Source organism: Columba livia, chromosome 1, assembly GCF_036013475.1.
Source record: "Columba livia isolate bColLiv1 breed racing homer chromosome 1, bColLiv1.pat.W.v2, whole genome shotgun sequence".
NCBI lineage: Eukaryota > Metazoa > Chordata > Aves > Columbiformes > Columbidae > Columba > Columba livia.
This window is the reverse complement of record NC_088602.1, coordinates 195,483,787-195,506,427: the sequence shown is the minus strand read 5'-3', so window position 1 is coordinate 195,506,427 and position 22,641 is coordinate 195,483,787. Positions and strand designations below refer to the sequence as shown.

Below are 22,641 nucleotides of genomic sequence, written 5' to 3'. Positions count from 1 at the left end.
CAGTATTTGGATTAATTCTTATCTGATCTTCCGAGATTTTTTTTTGCCAAGAATTTTGTAATCACTGGGTTGCTGAGGTTGGAAGAGACCTTGGGAAATCATCTAGTCCAACCTACCTGCTCCTCTTAGAGCAGGTTACTCAGTGCTCTGTGCAGTCAGGTTTTGAGAATGTCCAAGGAGACTCCACAATCTCAGTGTTTCAGCGCAGGCACAGTAAAAAGGTTTTTTCTTGTATTTAAGTGGAATTTCCTGTATTTTGACTTCTACCCATTACGACTTGTTCTTCCACTGGATACCACTAAGCAGAGTCTGTTTACTCCCTCCCATTGGATATTTACACAAACTGGTAAAATCCCCCTGAGCCTTCTCTGCTGTAGGCTAAATAATACCTACTCTCTTAGCCTCTCTTATGAGAGATAGACCAATCCCTTCAGCATTTTGGTGACTCTTTCACTGGTACCGCTCCAATATGTCCATGTCCGTCTTGTATCGGAGAGCCCAGAATGGAGCACAGTCCTCCAGGAGTGGCATCACCAGCGTTGAGTCACCTCCTCCAGCTTCTGCCAGTGCTCTTCCTAATGCAGCCCAGGAGGCTCTTCGGCTGCCTTTGCTGCCAAGGGCACATCAGTCAACTCAGTGTCCACCAAGACCCCCCAGTCTTTTTCTGCAAAGCTGCTTTCCAGCTGTTTGGCCTGCAGCCTCTACTGGTCCATGAGGTTGTTCCCCTCCAAGTGCAATACTTGGCATTTTCCTCTGAACTCCATGAAGTTCATGTTGGCTTATTTTTCCAGACTATAAAGGTGGCTCTGAATGGCAGCACAGCCATCTGGTGTATAAGGCACTACTTCTAGTTTTGTATCATTTGCAGACTTTCTGAGGATCTACTTTGTCCCATCATCCAGGTCATTATTGAAGATGCTAAATATTATTGGCCCCATTTTTGACACCTGGGGTACACCACTGGTCTCCAGCTGGATTTTGTGGCACTGATCATGTCCTTTTCAAACCCAACAGCCAGTTTTCATTCCACCTGTTATCTAGTCTGTAATTAATCGGTTTGGAAAAAAGGTTATTACAGGAGACAATGTCTAAGGCCATGCTAAGGTCAAGATAAACAACATCTACTAGTCTTCCCTCCATCCACTGAGACACTGTGTCGTGAGGAAAGGCTTCAGGTTGATCAGGCATGGATTTCCCCTTTGTAAATACATGCTGATGACTCTCAGCCACTTTCTTGTCTTTCATGTGTTTGGAAATGTTGTCCGGGATTATTTGCTGTGTCATCATCTCAGGGATTGAGGAAAGAATGGCCTGGGTCCTCTTCCTTGCCTTTTCTCGAAGATAGGAATGTCAGTTGCTTTCTCCCAGTCCTCAGAAACTTCTCCTGAACATCGTGACTTTCCAAAGATAGTGACACTGGCCAAGTCCATCAGCACTCACAGGTGTATCGTATCAGGATGGATTTCTGTTACGTCTAGTCTGTTTAAATGTTCCCTTATCTGGTCCTCCTCTACCAAGGGCAATTCATCTTTTTTCCAGACTTTCTCAGGTGCCCAAGATTCTTGAAGGCAAATCTTTCCACTAAGGACCCAGACATAGAAGGCTTTGTCACCTGGTCCTCTGCCCCACTCCTTGATGAGCCCAAATTTTTCCTGGTCATCTTCTCACTGCTGTTACACCTGTAGGCCTATGTAAGGAACACAGTCTTCCAACAGGCCCTGCCTCAGTTAGCTGGTGAGTCTGCAGCTTTATCTTTGCATTTATAATCTTTTTCACGTTCTTGACTCTGCCCAAAAAAGTGACCATGTGTGACTTTCAGTTTGCCTAGCCACAGCAAAGCAACTTTTCCTCCTTATTTGTCATCAGAATGGAGGTATTTGGTATCTTCCAGGCTCATATTCTAGAAGCTTCTACACTCTTAACAGCAAGCTGTTAAGCCTTTTGCTTTATGGACAGCAGGAGCAGACAACTACATGTTTAAGTCACTGAAGGTGTGAGTCTTAGTCGTGTCTCACTGGAGTTTTTAAAATTACTACTAATGTGTGTTCCTTTCCTGTGCATCTGCTTCCTTCAGAATGCAACTTTGAATGTCAGAAAATACTGGAAAAATCCTGAAGCATTTAGCATAGAAATGTACCCTTCCTCTGCACCTCCCTGCGTAGGAAGTCTCGGTTCCAGCAGTTCAAACTGCACTGTAAGGACATTGCAGGAGTGAATGTAGAGGGCATCTAGAAGGCAGATACCCTCATTCCCCCGTTTATTTTGTTTTCTATTTATATGGTTATTTTTTTTAGTTTAGTGTAATAAAATGCATGTCGTATGTAATTTTTCTGTATTACCCATTTCAGGATTCTGTTTTAATGCAATTTTGTGCGAACAAACTAGACAAGAAGGACTTCTTTGGGAAATCTGATCCTTTCCTTGTATTTCATCGAAGCAATGAAGATGGCAGGTAGATGCCTGTTAAGTATTTCTCTTGATAAACAGTAGGCAATTTATTTGAAGATCGTGATATAGTTATCATTTTTTTTATATTTGTCAGATTAAGCTGCATTTCTTTTGTGTTTGTTGGATTTAAGTATATTATATTATGCAGTATAGGAATAAAACTATTGTAACAGATTGAAGATTACAACTCAGGGTTTTAAGAGTTGAATGTATGATAAATAATTGAGCACTGAAAAATAATTTTAATTAAAATAGTTAAATAATGTTACTTTTGCTAAGATATGGTATGCCTTTAAATAGAATTCTCAAGAATATGTGAATGCTTAGAAATTGTTTTAGGCAAAAACATACTGCAAATTTGAAAATATCTTTTATCTTTTTGACAGAGTCCTAGAAAGTAGAATTCAAAATACCTTAAATATAGATATTTTTTGCAAGTGGTTGTTTGCTGCATTCAGGCTTTAATTTCTTAAAGTAGGTTAATCTCATGTTCTGCTGCTAAGACTTGACATGCTAACTTGTGGTCAACACACTGCTTATGTGGGGGTCTACTGGCAGGTTAAGTTTTCCTGGAAACTGACAGTCCTCACATAGAACATTGTATGAGCCCAAAGGCCAGACATCTGTGATATTTGGCCAGTTGTGGTCAGCAGTTCTGACTGTCTCCTTCCAGCTTCTTGTGCACCTGGCTGTAAAAGTCCTTGACTGCTTAACAACAAACAAAACATCAGTGTGTTATCAACGTTATTTTCATTCTAAATGCAGAACACAGCACTGTACCAGCTACTAGGAAGAAAATTAACTCTGTCTCAGCTGAAACTAGGACACCTATGTGTGGTGTGGGTCTGTTCCCTGTTCCCATGCAGAAGTTTTGGGTAAAAACATTTTAGGTTTAGAGTTGTTTAGCACCCTAGTCTAGTATTTCTCAAACAGATTGGTTCTCTTCAGTCCTCCCTTGTCTCTGATTTCTCTGCATTTCTTTTTTTCTTATCTTAAGTTTTGTATGGACATTGTATGAGCAACTACAGGTTACGGCTCTTTTAATTCCATGTTTGATGACACGCGCAGAAAGTAAATAAATACAAAACATATATATTTTCTTTTAATTACAGTTTTACAATCTGCCACAAAACAGAAGTTGTAAAAAATACGTTAAATCCAGTGTGGCAGGCATTCAAGATTTCTGTCAGAGCACTGTGTAATGGAGACTATGACCGGTAAGCTTTCCTAGCGTATATGATTTTTTTCCCCCTAGCTCATGTATTCTTTTGTGTGTCAGTTTTTTATGCAATTCACTCCCTGAAGCTATTTAGGTAATTTAATCAGCATTTTGAAAGGATAATATGTGTTCAAAGTCATTCATCATGTTAAAGAATTCAGAAAAATACAGCCAATATGCTAAATCTGCAAGAAATGTTCGTGGTGATTTCTGGAAAAACAAATATTTGCTCTCCATGGTGTCATTAAGAAACAGAATGTACTTGTCTGGGTATTTCAAAGGCAAAAGTTTGAATGCCTTGTAACCCCTAAGCATCTGTTTAGATTGGTATGATCTTATATAAGTTAGTTTATCTTTTTAATTAAAATAAGAAGATATTTAGCATTGCATTCTTCTAACTGTGAACTAACGTTTCAATTAGCAGAAGCCAAATCCTTTGCTGAAACATTGCTGCATGTAGAGAAATGAAGACTTTGCTCAAATTGATAATTTTCCTATGAGGGTGTCTTTGAAACAATCTTTAATTTGGAGTTTAAGTAGTTACTTTTCTACCTCAGTTTTTAGTTTCAGATTCCATGTATGTGTCTACCATCCATTCATGTACATTTTATGTTACTATAGTATGCAATTTTGCCATGTCATAACTCTAGCACCTTACTTTATCAGGCTAATTATGGAGTGAAATGCATACACTAAAATTATTTTAATCAATTACCATGAAAGCTTAGTCTTGTGGGGAGACATTCCTTGAACTTGTAATTTACTGGCTAATGCCAGGGGATAAACAAACCAGCTCTTGAATCAACTGACTGGATCTCAGTAATCAATCTGAAGAACCAGGAGAGTAAATTTTATATTTGCTAAGCTGAGCAGAATGCTTTCACAGTGGTAAACTTAAAGCTCTGTCTTTATAAGCTGCTTAATAAAAAGTCAAAAGATAATTGCCTTGTGATTTTTTTGTTTTCCTAGGAGAGTGGTATTTTTTAGTCATTGGGAGAGGGGGAGGAGGAATGGCCATTTTTACTCTTTTCTAAAGGATCTTAGCCTCTTTATTTGATCTGTCATACTCTTTCGGTAGTTGATGTCACGTTCCTTCAAACTGGAAGGAAAAAGGATTCTCCTATGTTGCCAATACTCTTCTTATGAAGTATTTGATACAGTTGTCGTTAGCCACAGTGGTTACTCTTTCAATTAGATTCAAAAAACCCAGCAATTTCATAATAAGTACATTCTAATCAAATAGAATTTTTAACTTGAATATGGGTTCATGTGCGTAATGCATAAGCAAAATAGTGCACATGAAACTAGTCTCTGGACGTGGCTGTATTTGTCATATTAAAGAAAAAATATTTTCTTAATAATTAAAAAAGATATTGTGGTAGAGGCATATTGAAAGAACTCCAGCATTCCAAAGGAGAATTAAGAAGTATAATAGTGTGCCTCAAATTACTGTGTAACTACTGTTTTCTCACGTTGAATTTACTTTGAATGCTTTCAATGTTATGTGTTCAGTGAATGCCTTAGAAATAAAAGGCTCCATGGAACTTCGGAATCCTGCTAAACAAAAATCATGTATCAAATCAAGAAATACTCATTAGCTGTCAGATTCAAATTAGTACCTGCTAATAGACCACAAAAAGCATCTAAAGTCTGAGTTTGTTTGTTCTGTTTTGTTATTTGAAAACTTTTCTTTCTAAAGGTAAGGATTAGATTCCTAAGCTCAGCATGGTAATACATAAAAACACAAACTTTAAAAGTCTCTTTCAGATAAGGAGAGTTTCACAGATGAAATTTTGGTGCTCTGGATTCTGTCATAGATGTGAAAGGTGGAAATAATGTCATTAGTAAGAATATGTCACAATAAACATTCATTCTAGTTTTGGGGAAAGTAAATCTTCAGTTAGTGAATGCTTCTGAGTGAGCTCTGTCTACAGTTTTCATTGTCAAAAGGCCCGGATTTGCTTAGTTTTTCTCAGGCTACATAGTCTTACAATGTATTGTCAGCCATCACAGGGATGGGATTTCAGTGCTACAGTAGTGCTTAGTATCTCTAATATTTTTGTCCTCTTCTTTCTTTCTCTTAATATGAGCTCTCAAATAGCACTTACAGTTATCTTCTGCATAAAAGTTTTAAGGCAGAGTTATCCTAAACCCCAAGGTTTTCTAACATAATTTTTTAAAATTAGAATAGAGAACCCATCATCTAAACTGTGTCCTTTAAAATAAAATAGCAGCGTAGTGAGGGTAAGATATCAGTATGTAAAGATTTGAAAGACCTTTTAATATCTTGCGTGTCATGCAGAATGGGTAAAACTTAACATCTGTGATCAATCTTTTTAATATGAAATAAATTTCATGAGAGAGGAGCTTTGTTCAAAAAAGAATTGCTCTTACTGAAGTTGTGTGTCTGAAGATCCTTCTTGAAAATTTATCATCTTAAGTATTTATCTTAAAAATTCTAGTTTTCTCTGTGAGATGATTTGGCTATTTGAACACAGATTTGTAAGGCAAATCAAAACTTAAGTCCCACTAAACCTTATGTAAATCTTAACTTACTAGGGTGCCTGTGTATCCTAATAGTAACAGGTTTTGAAACCTGGAAGTAATGGTTCTTTAGGGAGAAAAGCTGTGTGATATTGCCTTTCTTACTAAATTTCAAGGGCCAAATACTTGCTGGGATAAAGAAGGTTTGGAGCTGTTCTTGATTTCATTGCACATTAAACTTTCACTTTAATCAGTTTACATTCTATGGTCACTTAACCTCAAACTGAAACTCCACAAGAGGGGTAAAATGTAGCAAATGGTGTGGTCAGAGCCATTAAATTTGAGTTGAAAAGAGAAACATCCAGACAAAGCAACTTCTTCTTTGCCTTTACCATAAAAACTGTGAAAAACATCTAGGCATGAATTTATTGGCATGTGTCATATCAGCTGTTGATCAACCTTATCCCCAAAGAGTCCCTTCCTAGTAAAGAAAATTATTCAGCATGTATTCAACTGTATCTCAGAGGAAGAAAGGGCAGCAGCTTCTGTGGAAGCAAATTATAAAGTAATTGCTTGCATTCCTGTCCCCTCTAATACCAGAGACCTGATGAATTCACTTTGTGTGAAACTGTTCTAAAGAATAAAAGTAAACACGTTGTTGCTTAAAATATAGGAAGTCCAGAGGTGTTATTTTCCTGCCCCACATTCAGTTCATTTTACGCTGGATAGGATTCATTATTACTGCTCATTGAATTTACTCTCTATATAATACAAACTTCCTGTAGTAAAAGGAGTTAAATAAAACTATATACTATCTCCATCCTGATATGTTTCCTGTTTCATTAGTGATATTGATGATCATATATTCTATAATATTTGCACTTTAAGCAATCTGTTCTTCAAGTATGTAAAGTAAGTTTGATCCCTTTACATGGTAAATTTTGGGGTTTTTTTTACATTTTCTGTGTTTCCCAGTCATCCCTGAAGCAAGAACAGAGCTCTCCTCAGAAGTTCACTTTACTCATAAGGAAACAGTTCATGGCTACATTCATCTTCCATTTTCAGCTTTTACATGTGTATAGAATGATAGAATGTTCTGGGTTGGAAGGGACCATTAAAGATCATGTAGTCCAACCCCCTGCCATGGGCAGGGACACCTTCCACTAGACCAGGTTGCTCAAAGCCCTGTCCAATCTGACCTTGAACACTGCCAGGGATGGGGCATCCACAGCTTCTCTGGGCAGCCTGTTCCAGTGCCCCACCACCCTCATGGGGAAGAATTTCTTCCTTACGTCTAATCTAAATCTGCTCTCTTTTAGTTTAAAACCATCACTCCTTGTCCTATCACTACAGGCCCTACTGAAATCTGTGTCTTTCTTATAAGTCTCCTTTATATATTGAAAGGCCACAATAAGGTCTCCCTGGAGCCTTCTCTTCTCCAGGCTGAACAACCCCAACTCTCTCAGCCTGTGCACATAGAAGAGATATAATCTCATAAATGTGAAATAGTGCAGAGGAGGTACATGAGCTTGCATTTTGGGCCAGACTTTTAGTTAAACTGTTTTGATATCCTGTCTCAGTATCCTGATTCACACAGTAGCCAGTTGCAGATTCATCAGAGGGATGCTCAAGAAACTGTATGAAACCATTATATGCTTAACATTTCTAATGAGGTGCTTCTCTGAAAATTTGCCAATTAGTTATTGTTTTATACTGTGAAAAAATATTTTATATCCATGTATTATTTTGTGTGTATAATAATCTACCAGTTTGGCCTTTGATTCTGCTTTAAATGAAATAAATTCAGATTTGTTCTCTTACTGAAAATGTGTTTGCACTGAGTATCTGTGTTTTAGCAGATTTTACTATAACATTTTATTGACACTTGCCCACCAGCTCCTGACTCACCAAGAGAAGGTTGTGTGTTCCCAGGGTGTCCAGGGCAATCTGTCCATTTGGGAAAAACTGATACCCAGAGTGTGCCTCTTTCTGATCCCCCCCAAACCCCGCAGTCTGTGTGTCCCATTTCTAGGAAGCCAGACTCAGATGGTTATATAGTCTAGTCTGATGAAAGAGCTGAAAGCTCTGCTGTTGGCATTACAGCAATTAAAAAAACCAATCATACTGCAATTTTGTGTCCTCTTTGGTCAGATAGCCAAGCAGCCTCCTCCTCTAGAGAGGTAGGAGGGAACTCAAGGGGGGAAAAGGACAGGTCTTTAAAGAACTACAGATTTCTTTTATCTGCAGCCGCAGACAGGACCTTCAGAAAGCCTTAGGTGGACCCCACAGAGTATTCCATTTTCATCACTGCACAATGTTTAGAACAGGTTAATACCATTAATACTGTCTACTAGATTGAAGCTTTATTTTATTCTAGAGTAGTTATTTTCATTTAAGAACCAAAATGTATGGACTAGAATTCCTTACTGCTTTAAATGTGCTTTACTTTGTATTGTGAACATTGTTTTTAATCTCTACTTTGGTGCTTAATCAATGTGTTTTATAATGGCCCCCTCAATCTCTGCACAATTCTTCTCTAAATATGGATATATTACCTTTTTTTCTGTAAAATCTTATTACCCACAGAGGATATCGTTTTTCTGGATAACAGCATATACCAGACAAAACTTCACAATAAGTTCTAGCTTGTTAATGTTCTTAAGAACTTTGATAATACTTTAAGGTTTAAAGAATCATTTATTAAAAAGAAAAAAAAAATCAGAGCATTAGCAAGTAAAAATATCTCAGTTAAACTTCCTGTGTGTTTAATTGTTTCCTTAGCTTCTGCTGTATTTTGCTGTTAATTTATGAAGATATATTTGGTAACCTGAGTGACTTGCTATTTTCTGCCCCATGAGAAGTGACTGGAAAATTCTGCCTTCTGGATTTGACACAATCAATGCACCCATATGCTATTAAAATACAAGTATTAAAGGCAATCCGAATACATTTTAATTTATGTTTTAATAGGGTTCTGTTTTTACTTTTTTTAGGACAATTAAAGTAGAAGTGTATGATTGGGATAGAGATGGAAGGTAAGACATTTATTCTATTGTTAAACTTTAGGGTTATCCATGTGTATTTATACACATTTTAAAATGTATAATTATATATTCATAGTGGTCAGAAAAAGGACTAGAAGATGGTATTAATCGATATTTAGAGGTACAGGTACTGGAAAAATAGGTTACTGTGCTACAGTTCTGTTTTGTTTTGCACTTGTGGTAAATACTGATGGATTGGCCCATTTCAAACATAACGTGTTCGTATTCATACATGGAACAAGCAAGATGTCATCTGTAAAATCAGTTTGGTGAATCTCATGTTATCAGTTAATGGACATATATAAAGAGATGGATAATCCATTTTATAATCTACTTTCTTCTGCTTAAAACACCACACCATAACTGTTTCTTTTCAAGTATGATAAAATGACTGAGCTTGCAATTGCTTCTTCGTGGTTTCCTAGATATTGCAATGTAGAGACTACCTATTAATTATCGTAATTTCAGAGTGGGTTTGAATGTTCTTTCCATGCCTGTCTTCATCTAAACATTGTTGTAAACTCTAGAATTGGAAGTTTTAAGTAACTGTACTGCTAGAAAGAGGACGGCGGAATGTACGTGGGATTTCTCTTGCTAAATTCAATCTGTTATCATTTAAGCTTGCTGTCTGTACTGAGTGTACCCTTTTTTTTTCTAAAGAAATTAGCCTTTCAGGTCACTTTTATTTTGAAAAACAAGATAGAATTATTTTTTATCAAACTGGATTGATACCTCTTGTTCTTTTAAAAATGTTTGAGCTTGTATCTTAATAGTTCTGTTAGAAACTGTACTCATAAATCACGGTGCTAGATCTTGTATGGAATACAAGAATGTGTTCATTTCTATTTATCTTTAAGTTGGTCTGTCTTAATTATTTCCTATCAATCTTCATTTGTGTTTTTAAATATATGCGTATGCACTTACATTTGGATTTTTAAAAGTATATTATTTATTATACAGTAATGTCTTTAATATTGCTAATGCAATCTGCTTCTAGCGTTATAGCTACTGATATTATGCTTCTGTGGCCCAATAGATCTTGTAATCACAATAGGCAAATTTGTCCTGTGCTGCTGTTCAATTCCTTGCTGACAAGGTCCAAAATCAGTTTCAGTGTTCTCAGCTTATACTTATGTCTTTTTGGTTCTGCCGTGAAGCCTGTTGGTTTATAAGCATTCTTATCACATGTTTATCCTCTATAAATATCTGCTACCGCAAACTCATCCTTCTTGATTAGATATTTCCTGGAGTGACAAAATAACGTATTCTGACAATTAAAAATACAAGGATTTGAATTAACAAAGCTATATTAGCAAAAAATCACTGCATCACCGTAATGATGAATTTCTGTTAACATTCTCTGTTCCTCACTTAGATTTCCCAACTCCTTAAAAAATTGATATATTTACACTTTTGTGTATAAGCAACGATATTTTTTTAATTATCTAACAATGAAAAATTTAATTGTATTGCCAAGTTAATAAAACATAGATTATACTTTTTTAAGGTGTCAAACCTCATGTGCTATCCAGTTTTGTCCAAAATCTGAAACTGAGGTGTGATTAGAAAGATAAGAAAGAAATCTGACAAATAATATTGTGTAGCTGCAATTCTGAGTGAAGTTGTCAACATACTGTGGAATTCAGGATAATCATCATTAGCCTCTGCACACTCCCAGTTTGCGAGATTACCTGCTTTTGCTCACATCCCACTCTGAATACCTACAAAATTAATTTCTAAAACAGCAACAACAAAAAATAAGGATACTGTTTGCATGTATTCCTTTTTTATTCTAGTTGTGTCCTTTTTTTTGCCTTTTGCTTTCTACCTTTTTTGAATTTAGAGGCAGGCAGAACACTGACATCTTACACGTTAGATTCCTCAGCAAGACGAGACAGCGCTCATCTCATGTAACTTCAGACAATGTGAAAATCAGGCAGTTAGACTGAACTAATCATTTGAGCTACTTCAGTAGCTTACAGGGGAAGTGGTCTGATTGAATCCTAACTGGAATAAACTGCCATTCAGTGGTGCCTATGACTTACTGGTGATCATAGCAAGAACCTCAGTGCCTAATTTAACTTTGACATTGTCAAATGTATCTGAAGGGAATCCCATTCAAGAATTAATCTATCATTTTTTTGTCCAATGCTGCTTTTCCTCGGTTTATATTAATTTCCGTTTTTGATGGGCTGTTTGTTTTTAACCAGTTGTTACACTCGCTGATCAACTCTCTGGGCTCAATCTGTTTGCTCCAGATGTGCAGTCTGGGCAGGAGTAACCTTTGAAAGATCATCAGAGAGCCTGCTATGTAGCAAAGCAAGTTATGCTGAATATTGCAGGTTATTCTGCAATCAGCAAGGCAACATTACTGTGCATGTACTTGATTACTGAATCTTGACTTGACTCTGACTGCTTGAGTCTTGATTTAGAAGTTTTGGGCTTTTTTTTTTCTCTTTTTTGGGGAAACAGTATCCGGGTGCTTTGGATTGAGCTTCTTACTGTCACTTTCGTGAATTACATTGTTAAGAATAATTATATATTCTTAGCTCTCATTTGTTTTTGAACATCACTTAAAATTTCTTGACTAAAAGGTAACACAGGACCTTTGTAACATTAATATCATTTATTACTAAACATTTCTTTGTCTCAAACCAGTATTTGCACAAAAGTTGTCAGATTGTGAACTGCTTACATGCCCCAAAATATTTGGCTCTACAAGAAGTCACAGAAGTTGCTACTTTGGACAAGCCCACTCATTTGCTCATGTGAAACAAAGTGACTTTCTTTTTGTTGAGTGTCCTTAACAATTAAGTACTTGCAGATGGGTCTTACAGCAGTTAAAATAAGATGATCTGCAACGTCCTATCAGCAATACTGATTTATTTCCCTCCAAAGGCTTTTTCACTGATTTCAGATTAGTTGTTACTTAGCGTATATGGTGCAAAAGCGTTGACATTTATGATCTGTTATGAAGAAGAAATGTTTTTTTCTTTATTTTTAAAACTGTAAATATTACCATGCTAACCTAGGGCCACCGAAACAGTCATCTGAGAATCTAAACATTCCAGGAGAGATTGTCTCTCTCAGATTCTAGGCTCTCTCACTTTATTTCTTGGTCTCCATCTTCATCCTCCTTCTCCAACTGGATAGTTGATTTTTAGGTTATGGCATTTTTCCCCTTACTCATTGACATATCTCTGGTGATCAAATTTATATAATTCTGAAAGGGATTTTCAGCACTTCAAAGCATAGCATCAAAAGTGGTAGATTTAGGGAGGTGTGGTTCGAGTGATTATTTTATGTGCTAGGAGTCTCCGATGCAAGGTTCTGATACACCACCCATGGACAAAAGTCTTTAAGTCCAGGAATATTTAGTGGTAGAAAAGCAAAGACAGTAACTTATTTGGATTCTCAATGCAGAGACTAATAAGGAGATCCATTCAGTGACATGTGATCATGAATATTGGGAGGGATCGGTGCCGAGTTTTTCTTAAAGATTTATACTTCTGGCGAAGGCAAATATTGTCTGACAGACACTCATCTGTCAGAGTGAACGTCATGGGGGGCATACATCCATCTCAACACTGACTGTGAAGATCCAGGTTGATGATCTTTTAAGTTCAAAGAACTGGTTATATATGCCCACACCTTTTTAACATGATTAGTTTGAGGAACTGTATCTTTCTAGGTCCGTTCTTATCAGTCTGTGTATATTGCCACAAGGAAAGGAGGCTTTCCAATGTCCCTTAGAATTAAGGAAATGGTTACTTTTGAGCAATACAGATTTTTTTACCCAGAGACATCCCTGACTGGAATTGCTTACAATTCCTCTGTTTGCTGCAGCATGTTTGTAGATAGTCACAGTATGTTTGGGATTGGAAGGGACCTCAAAAGATCATCTAGTCCAATCCCCCTGCTGGAGCAGGAACGCCTAGGTGAGGTCGCACAGGAACATGTCCAGGCGGGTTTTGAATGTCTCCAGAGAAGGAGACTCCACAACCCCCCTGGGCAGCCTGTTCCAGTGTCTGTCACCCTTACTGAGAAGAAGTTTCTTCTCAAATTTAAGCGGAACCTCTTGTGTTCAAGCTTGATCCCATTACCCCTTGTCCTATCATTGTTTGCCACCGAGAAGAGCCTGGCTCCATCCTCATGGCACTGACCCTTTATATATTTATGAACATTGATAAGGTCCCCCCTTAGTCTCCTTTTCTCCAAACTAAAGAGACCCAGCTCCCTCAGCCTTTCCTCATAAGGGAGGTGCTCCACTCCCTTAATCATCTTCGTTGCCCTACGCTGGACCCTCTCCAGCAGTTCCCTGTCCTTCTTGAACTGAGGGGCCCAGAACTGGACACAATATTCCAGATGTGGTCTCACCAGGGCAGAGTAGAGGGGAAGGAGAAACTCTCTCGATCTACTAACCACCCCCGTTCTAATACACCCCAGGATGCCATTGGCCTTCCTGGCCACAAGGGCACAGTGCTGGCTCATGGTCATCCTGTTGTCCACCAGGACCCCCAGGTCCCTTTCCCCTACACTGCTCTCTAATATGTAATTTCCCAACCTATACTGGAACCTGGGGTTGTTCCTGCCCAGATGCAGGACTCTACACTTTGCCTTGTTAAGTTTCATTAGGTCATTGAGCTATTGTTTGAATTTCTGTCTTTGAAATACACAAGCTGACTCAAAAATTTAAGGTAAGAACTTCTACAAAAGGGAAATATTCCTCTTTTATCAAGGTGCATTTTTCTCCAGTGCCACAGTTACACAAGGTTAAATACACCTCTTGTGCTACGGCCCATATAGAACTCAAGTTCTGTAACCTGTATGAATGGCTTCCTCTGTTCCCCTGCTTGAATAGTCATTGCAATCTGGAGAACATTTAGTCAAAGGAGATGATAACTCCAAAATGTGTTTCTTAAGAAAAATCTTAGTCTGTCAGTCTCAGAAGCAGTTTCCTGGTCTCCAGACTGGAAAGGGAGTGTTTCATGAGAGGTGGTCCCTTCTGGGTCTGAGTAATCGGGAATATCTTTACCACATAGTATTTCTCAAGCTTTCTTACACGATGCTTTGCTTTTTTCATTTGCGTTGACATAATGACTGAACCTTTTAATTGTTTGTTTTACATAATTTGTGAATTCATGCTGGTTTCAGAAAGTGAGATTCATATTTGGGTTTTTTTTTTTTTTCATTTCATCATGAATAAATGAAGAAAGAAATTTCATATCACTATGGATTGTTTCCATTTTTCCTCTTCCTGCAACATTGATTTATTTAAATTTGCTTTTAATATTTATAGCTTAATTAGAAATGTGCTGTATTTATTAAAAACAAATTTTGCAAGTAACAAAGTCACAACACTTTGACTTTCTATTCTAATGTACCATTGGAGGGAAGGTAAAAAAGTGAGTTTCATAACTCACCAGATGCGGAGGCAGAATGTGGAGGAGATAAAACACCTCGTAAGGGAACAACTGTGAAACCAGAGGGGCAGGGGGATGGGAGCTGGAGCAGCAGTGAAGAAAGTTCAGCTGGGAAGAGTGGAGACCGGGAGCAGGTCTGTGTGTGCTGGGAGGTGTGTGCCCAGCTGTGCGGCGCTCGCCCCTGGGGTCACTTCCATTCCAGACCCCCATCTGAGACACGAACCTGCAGCTCAGTCACTTCTGGCAGCCCCGTAGTTTCTGTGCCCCAGGTCCCTGTTCCCAGCCACCTTTCTCAGCGACGCTTCATCCCCTGCGCTGCTCTGGACACGCGCTCGCAGCGGCTCCTTGGCATGCCATCCCCTGCTTAGGAGGTGACAAAGCAGTTGTCAAAACGTGGGTGACAGCACAGGAGTCTTGAATGTATTCCTAGAGCAGGAATAGAATTTAGAAAGGAGAAGCTCAATAACCACTGCTTTAGTGTTAGCTTAAGGTCTGCTTTCCAATGGTGTCTAATACCATAAGATGAGTGGCCTCAGCGGGTGGCTTTTCTTCTCCCGAATGGGAAAACACAGCAGCTGAAATAAGCTTTGGGTCTTCCCCTTAAAAGTACCACTCAACGTCATATTCACCGATTGGTAGGGCTGGTCTTTTCTGGTTTGTTACTCCTTTCCCTGTCTTACTTTCTCTCATGTAGTCCTGTACACAGTTCAGAGTCCATGATGACAGTGGTCACCCAGTGAGAAAATGGAGATAGTCTTTGATAGCCCACTCTGGTTTTTCAGATTCTGTAAGCTTACATTGGGGTCAGATCGCTAATTTAAGCCTAGTCCTTGTTGTGCAGCTCAGTTAAGCAGAAAACATCAGAAAGATACTTTTCACATCTAAACTGTTATTACTAATAGAGTGAACATCAAACAGAGGGAAAAATAAAGCTTTTTTTTAAGCAAATTACATCTTTTGCCATTGCTTCTTCCTTGCATGTCAGTTCATACTGGCTGTGCTTCTCTTTTTCGTAAATAGATCTAATACACGTTTCAATTAATAAATGCTGTGCATTTGATTGGAAAACCTTTTTTTCTTTTTAATACAGCCATGATTTCATTGGAGAATTCACAACAAGTTACAGAGAGTTGTCGAGGGGGCAATCTCAGTTCAATGTGTACGAGGTAAGTATTGTGAGTATTTACTCGCTTTCAGGAAACATATGAGAACACTTCAAATGTTCTCATGGCAAACAGGTCAAATCTGCACAGTGCTTGTGAAAATCACACTTTGGAATTATTTCACATTTCTTTTATAAAGAAGAACAGAGAATCTGAAAGTGCCGTTTCATAAAAGGATTTAAGGACAAGTAGGTATGTGTGCCTGTGTCTGCGCGCTGGGCTGTGACAGGGCAGGAAGAGTGCCTGAAGCAGTAATAACTTGGTAATAACTTGGAACAAATACTGGGTTACCCCCATTTGTGTATGAACAATTCGTCATTTATTTCTCCTTTTGGCAACTGTTACCTGTGTTGTACGCTGTTTTCTACAATCCGAAGAATATCTGTTGATCCCTACATCAGATGTAGTCTCACATGCCTTTTATTTTAAGTGCAGACTTCAGAACCTTTAGAGTTTTGATGAAGGACTTACAAGTGACAGAAAATTTATCTTACTTATTGGTAGGGTTTTTCATGTGGTGGGTTACCATATTTGCTTAAAAATTTGCATCTTATTTGCAGTTTAGGAATTACACTTCTGCCAGCTACTGGGATTGACAGGCAGTTGTCAATTCAATTATAGTGGTAAGATGTTATCATGTATTGTAGGTGAATGCAGGCTGCATCCATGTATCCTCTTAGTCTTCTTCCTCTTTTCTGCTCAGTGCCCTTTGGCCAAAATTGTGCAGACTTGTTTATTTCAGATCTAATAAATCTCTAATTTAAGACTTCTTTCTTAATTTAGTCTGAGATTATTGAGATTTGCAAAAAAATAAACTTTTTTTCCAAGATCGAACTTTATTGAATCTTCAAAATGTGCTGTCGTTTATTCTCAGAAAAAAACAATGAGTTTGTGCAAACAAAAATTGAGATGCACAAACTTGAAGTGACATAAAGGAATTTGGTTTTGATTATAAAATATGAGATCTTTTGTCCTTTTCAGAATTTATAAATAATACTAAACACAGGAATGGTCCAGTTTTGAGTTGGTTGTTTTTTCCTTTATTTCATATTAAAGAAGCTGCAGTCTCCTCTCTAATGAACTTAAAATTTGTTTGTATCAGTTGAGTAATGAACATAACCCAGGAAAATATAGCATCTGCCAAAGTGCCTAAGAGATAAATAAGAAAGGTGACTGCATCCTACTAGAAATTGCCTTAATTTTGCCTTGGCTCTTGAAGCCTTGCTCTTTTTGGGTTAGACCTTGATTCTTACCCCTGTGCAATGGGTTGCTGTCATCACACCACAGTACAAATGCCCATTCCTAGGTCTGATTACCAGCAGGATTACTCTAGTTAAAAGTAGCTCTCTCTTGCAAAATGTCATCATACACAGAGCCCTCTCACGCTTTAGACATTCTGGTAGCATAAAATGGGTACTCTTCCTGCAGCAGCAGTTTCAACCCATGTCTTATATAATGTAGACCAAGTATAGGAACTGAAGAAAAATTAAGGCACTTAGAATTTTTCCCCTGTCGTTTCTGATGTCCTTAAAAGTATTTCTTCTTTCTTGTATTCTGGAGCTCCTTCCCAGCTTCTGCCTGGGCTATTGTGTGTGATATTTCTCTTGGTATTTCTTTAGTGACTCTGTGACTCTGCTGTTGATTTCCAGTGTTACCAGAAGCCAAGATTTTGACCTTATACCTCCTTCCCCTGCTTTCCCAGGGGAAAGTAATAACTAAGGCTCCCCAACATCAACAGTGGTCATATTGCCATCTGAAAAAATGGGAAAAGCTTTTTCCACGGAATCTCCCAATAACATAGTCTTGTTAGTATGAGCATCTTCTCTTTCAAATTAGCAGCTAATTTGTCTTCGAGTTATACTGCAGGTAATATAGGCACTTCTGCTATGTGATGCCACCTGGTGACTTGTGGATTCATATGGGCTGTAATTGCTTTTGGGATGGTTCTGTGATGAACTGTCTTGAAGATTCCGTTTTGTCCATTCTGGTAGGAGAGCCTATTCCTGAATTTAGACTCACGTATGTGCATGTTGGTGAAACTCCTGACCAGCCTGTCTGCGAGATCTTCATCAATGTAATCTTTATCCCATGATTGGAACTTCTTTCGGTTCTACTTCTCCCAAGGGTGATTCAGATGTAAGACAAATCCAGCTGATTACTCATGGCTATCCTGGTAGACCATTTAATTTCAAGGCCTCTTATGTCCTTCAGAATAAATATGTAAGACTTTCTTCAGGGTTTTAGGTATACTTTTTGAAGGATTTAGGTTAGCTTCTGCATTTGCACCATGAGTTCCAGCATCACGCAATTTTCATGCACGATGTCTCTCAGAACTGTAATGTGTTTTTTCTTCCTCATGGAAGATATTCTTGCTAATAATGAGAATACAAGCCTATGTGGCTATAGCCTGTTTGGGTTTTTTTTTGTGTTGGTTTGTTGGTTGTTTTTTATCTGCATGGTGTTCAGATGTTTGTTATTCTGTAAGCTATCCTTTAATCGGTCTTGGACTACAGCCATCAAATATCAGTATTTTGTAAAATTTCATATTCCTAATATAGGTGATCACAAATATGATTGTTTAGGCAAACACTAATGCGAGATCAGCCACAGAATTACTGTAATTTACATCAGTTTCCTTTGGATAGTGTCACAGCACAGATTACTGTGTGCAGTGAAAATGTCCTCTCCTGTTGTACCACTGACATGGCTTCTACCCTGCCAGGAATGTTCTGTCGTAATATTCTAAGTCATTTTGCAATTTCTTAAATATAGTATCAATATCACATTCCCACATTTCCTGAGCATCCCATGTTTGCCTCCCCACATTGCAATCCTCTGTGCTTTGCTACTGATTCTACTTGATCAGGCTGTGCAATATCAGAGCAAGAGAGACTGGAAAAAATATTTTTAAATTATTTTGCATTTACATATTGACCCAAGGCAGGTAGAGAAATTCGTGTTTGAGTGGGTGCCTGATAGTTTCAGATTAGAAATATTGCTATGACAAGCTGTTTTCAATTGACTTTTTTTAACAGGTGAAAGTTCATGTAGCTTCCTAGGTTACTGCAGGGGTGTAAGGCTTTCAGAGGCTAAAAAATGTTGGTTTATTTAGAAAGCTATCTGAGAAAAAATAAATATTATAATAATTATAGTAGCTGGAATTATAGGAGAGAGACAAGCTGTAATGTAATTACTCTTTGATATCAAGGAGATGCCTTGTTTCCTGTGATATTTCACTCCAAGCTCCAGTGAAATTCCTAGCAATTCCTTAGAAACCAATTGTCAAGTTACCTGAAGCAGAAGATTCATCTGAATCTGCTTTTTGGCATTTAATGACTGCTGGCAAGAAATATGCTGCAAATTCAGGCCTGACCACTGGATTCTGGAGAGCTGTGAATGAAGGGCCACAGGGCAGGCAGGCAGTCTGGTACCTTCATCTTCCTCCTCTGGGCAGCTGTCAGCAGGAATCAGCTTCTGGCTGAGATTCTGGTTCAACAAGAATCACTTCATTGTGTATAAACCGCCATTACACAGATTTAATCCATTGCTTATCAGTCAAGATACTGTTTATAGGAGGGACAGGGTTTGTTTGGGGGCTTTTTTGTGTGTGGTGGTGTTTTGTTTTGTTGGTTGTTTTGGGGTTTGGTTTGGTTTTGGTTTTGGTTTGGGGGTTTTTTTAAGTGTTAAAGGGCCTTTGTATGTGTGAGGCAGTAAAAGCTTTGAAGAATACTTATCAGTTAACTGTGGCTTACGGGAGCCTATTTGGGAAGACCTCAAATGACAGTTACCTCTTTCTGCCTTACATTTCACAGCTGTTGTATGTTGTGCAAGGAATATGATCTTAAAATGTAATTTCATTTTGGTTGGGGGAAGAGAATGTTTGGAAGACATGTATTACTATTTTTCCTGTTTTCAGGAAAAATTGTTTAAATATTTTATAGCAGTTAAGTGACTAAGATTTCAGTTGGGAATGTTTTCATTCCTTGTCATTCACAGAACATCTGTGAGTAGTTTACAGTAAAACTTGGCAGTAAGCCACAAGGGTTTGAGTTTCCTAGTTATATAGGAGATAGTTGATCAACCTAATTAACAAAATAATGTTTTGCTTCCAGTTCCATGTACAATTTTGAGAAAAGCAGGAATACATTTTAATGTGTATGTAATGAAACTGGCTGAGACTTGCCTTTGAATGGGTAGGTATTCATAAAGGAAACAATTTTTTGGGGGACTACAGCGGGAAATTTTATAGGTGTGGGCTCAAGACATTCAAGAAAACTGTTTAATGCTTTGTAGTCCAGTTCCATGAAGATTGTTGTGCATGGGGAGTGCCTTGAGGCCCTGCAACTCCTGTACAGCAATCAAGTGGTGGTCTGCACCATTTTCATGAAATTACTGACTAGTTTTAATTCTGGGACAGTATGATCTGCCCCCAGAATTGCTTTTCCAGTCAGCCAGATCCTGTCACTGCATCAAATACAGAAATGGGGAGTAAAACGACTCTCATGTTTATCAGATAATACTGAGGCAAAAATGGAAACACATTAACTGGAATGTGAAGAGGTGCATTGTGAGATGAAGAAGCGGTGACACAGTACACTGAAACACTGCAATCAGGAGTGCAGAAAAATGCAGAATCTTGTGAAAATGCAAAGAGGTGTTTTTTCACTGAGCACTCAGATTTAGTGAACACTATCACCTCTGCCTCAGTCCCCTAGTTGTCAAATGTGAATAACAGCACTGGCTTACTGAGCAGGTACCATGAAGATAAATTCACTGGCTTTTGAAATATGCATATATCCCATCACTGAGGTGCATAAGTAAACAGTATGCTGAATAAATTTAGATTTCACTGAAAATAGACTACTTTCTGCATTGAAAATATTTAAACACTTATCTTTATTTTAGATCATAAATCATACTGCTTTAATATTTTTATCTGTGTTTCCAGGTAATAAATCCAAAGAAAAAAGGAAAAAAGAAAAAGTATGTTAATTCTGGAACAGTAAGTAAATATATTTTATATTACTGGATGCTTTTCTCTTGAAACACAGTGTAGTTGGCTTGTAATTTAACAGGATTAGAACAGAACCTTCTGTGAATACCACAACAGTAAACTATTTACTGTTACACAACTTTTATTTTCAGATTATTTTAATTTGAGGAGTCAGATAAAAGCTGTGTGCAGGTGTGCTGTTAAGTTGCCAATGCTTTCCAAATTTGTTGTACCCATGTTTTAGTCAAATCCTTGGAATTCCTGGACTGAACACTTAATTTTTATCTGAAATTTATCTGCACTTTAAAAAGTTAATTTTCTTTTTAAATTAACTCCCGAGCTAGCATCAGTCAAAGCTATTATGCTTATCATGGCTAAACAAAGCGATTAATCATTTTTTATTACCAGCAGGTTTTTGTAAATTTATGTTGAAAGATCTGTTTGTATAGTTTGGGATGAGATTTTAATGTCCTTTCATTCATATGCCATATTCTGTTTTATGAAGCATTTGCTAGCAATGCAAATAATTCCCTTCAACGCTTCCTCAACTTCCGTGCTCTGGCATCCATGATGTTCCAACATCAGTTACAAAAAAAAAATGAAGATAAATGTTGAAGAACTGCATATTGGAAAACTTAATCAGATATAAGATATGGTTTTTTGAAAACATATCCAGCTTGTGGGTTATTTTCCACATGAGCAGTTCCACTGACGTCAGCACAGGGCGACTTTCACCCTGAGCTGTAGCCTTGAAGGAATTTTCTGTTGTTCTCACATTCTTGCATAAGTCTGTTCATCAGTAGGAAAATAAACACTTCTTTGTACCTCTGCTTTAAATTGTGAAAAAGAGGCAGAAGCAGCTTGTCCACAAACATTTAAAATACAAGACCTGATTCATTAGATAATTTACTTTTTGCTAACATATTCCTTTTACTAGAATTGAGTGTGTTAAAATAAAGTTCTGTTACGCTAAGTCAGTGAGTAACTTATAAAAAGCGGTTATTTTAAATCAATACCAAAGGTAAGTGTGTTCAAAATTGTAAGTACGAAATCTGTCTTAGGGTACAGAAGAGAAAAAAATACGTTTACATGTTACATTTTCCTGTTGATTTTAATTTTAAATATCTTGACACCTTCATATGAATGTCTGCATTTGAAAGAATGTATTTTTCTTACGTTTGGACAGACAGAATCAACTGTGTCTTGTTATGCTTTGTCTCAAATTACACGGAAATTCCCAATAAAATGCTGTTAGTAAATTTCTTTTCTCTTTCCTTCTCTACCAGTCTTCTCTACTGTTGGTTTTGTAATTTCGTCATCAAGTCGTTTTTGCCTCCATTTGTCATTAACTTCTGTTAGTCCTTCCGGCTTCTCTTACACTTCTCCAAATTGCCGTTTTCCTATGTGTTTGCCTGAAGTTTTGTTTTTCTTCTCCCTGTCATTCACCAAAAATATTCTTTATCCCACGGATTTCTAAATTTCAAGAGCAGGCAGCAAGACCATTGTTTTCACTGATAGGAAGTTGGCTTCTGGAAAACTAATGTAAAGTGGATATAGATCATTGACTGCTACCACACTGCTGCTTTTAAGTGCTGTGTACCTACAGTAGCCATCTCAATTCATTACTACTTCAGGGGTCATGTTAAATTCAGATAGACAAAGTACATACTAAGCAGAAATGTTTAGTTTTAAACAAAGCAAAGTAGTACAATTTAAAAGTCACCATATAAAACTTGGAGCATTGGTAGTCATTGTCTGTATGGAAGCAAACATTTTGGCCACTTTGGAAGGGTGGCGTGTGTTTCCATTTGTTACGTTTTAAATTGGATTCACTGAAATGTTTGTTTAAACTAATTAGGAGCAAGAT

The 22,641-nt window shown here is 37.6% G+C and overlaps 1 protein-coding gene across 4 annotated transcripts in view; it reads left to right on the top strand.

Annotated features, from left to right (window-relative positions):
* CPNE8 (copine 8) overlaps nucleotides 1–22,641 on the top strand; it is a 104,703-nt gene that overhangs the window by 49,391 nt on the left and 32,671 nt on the right. For 3 of the 4 annotated variants that reach the window (XR_010469613.1, XM_005498108.3, XM_021280440.2), the window contains exons 8-12: nucleotides 2,349–2,452; nucleotides 3,561–3,665; nucleotides 9,145–9,186; nucleotides 15,709–15,784; nucleotides 20,730–20,783. Coding sequence is in view for 3 of the 4 variants with exons in the window: in XM_005498108.3 (XP_005498165.2) it covers nucleotides 2,349–2,452; nucleotides 3,561–3,665; nucleotides 9,145–9,186; nucleotides 15,709–15,784; nucleotides 20,730–20,783 (381 nt within the window). In the remaining variant the exon portion in view is untranslated. Of the gene's footprint in view, nucleotides 1–2,348; nucleotides 2,453–3,560; nucleotides 3,666–9,144; nucleotides 9,187–15,708; nucleotides 15,785–20,729; nucleotides 20,784–22,641 lie in introns of those variants that run through there. The other variant, XM_065048993.1, reaches the window with a different exon arrangement.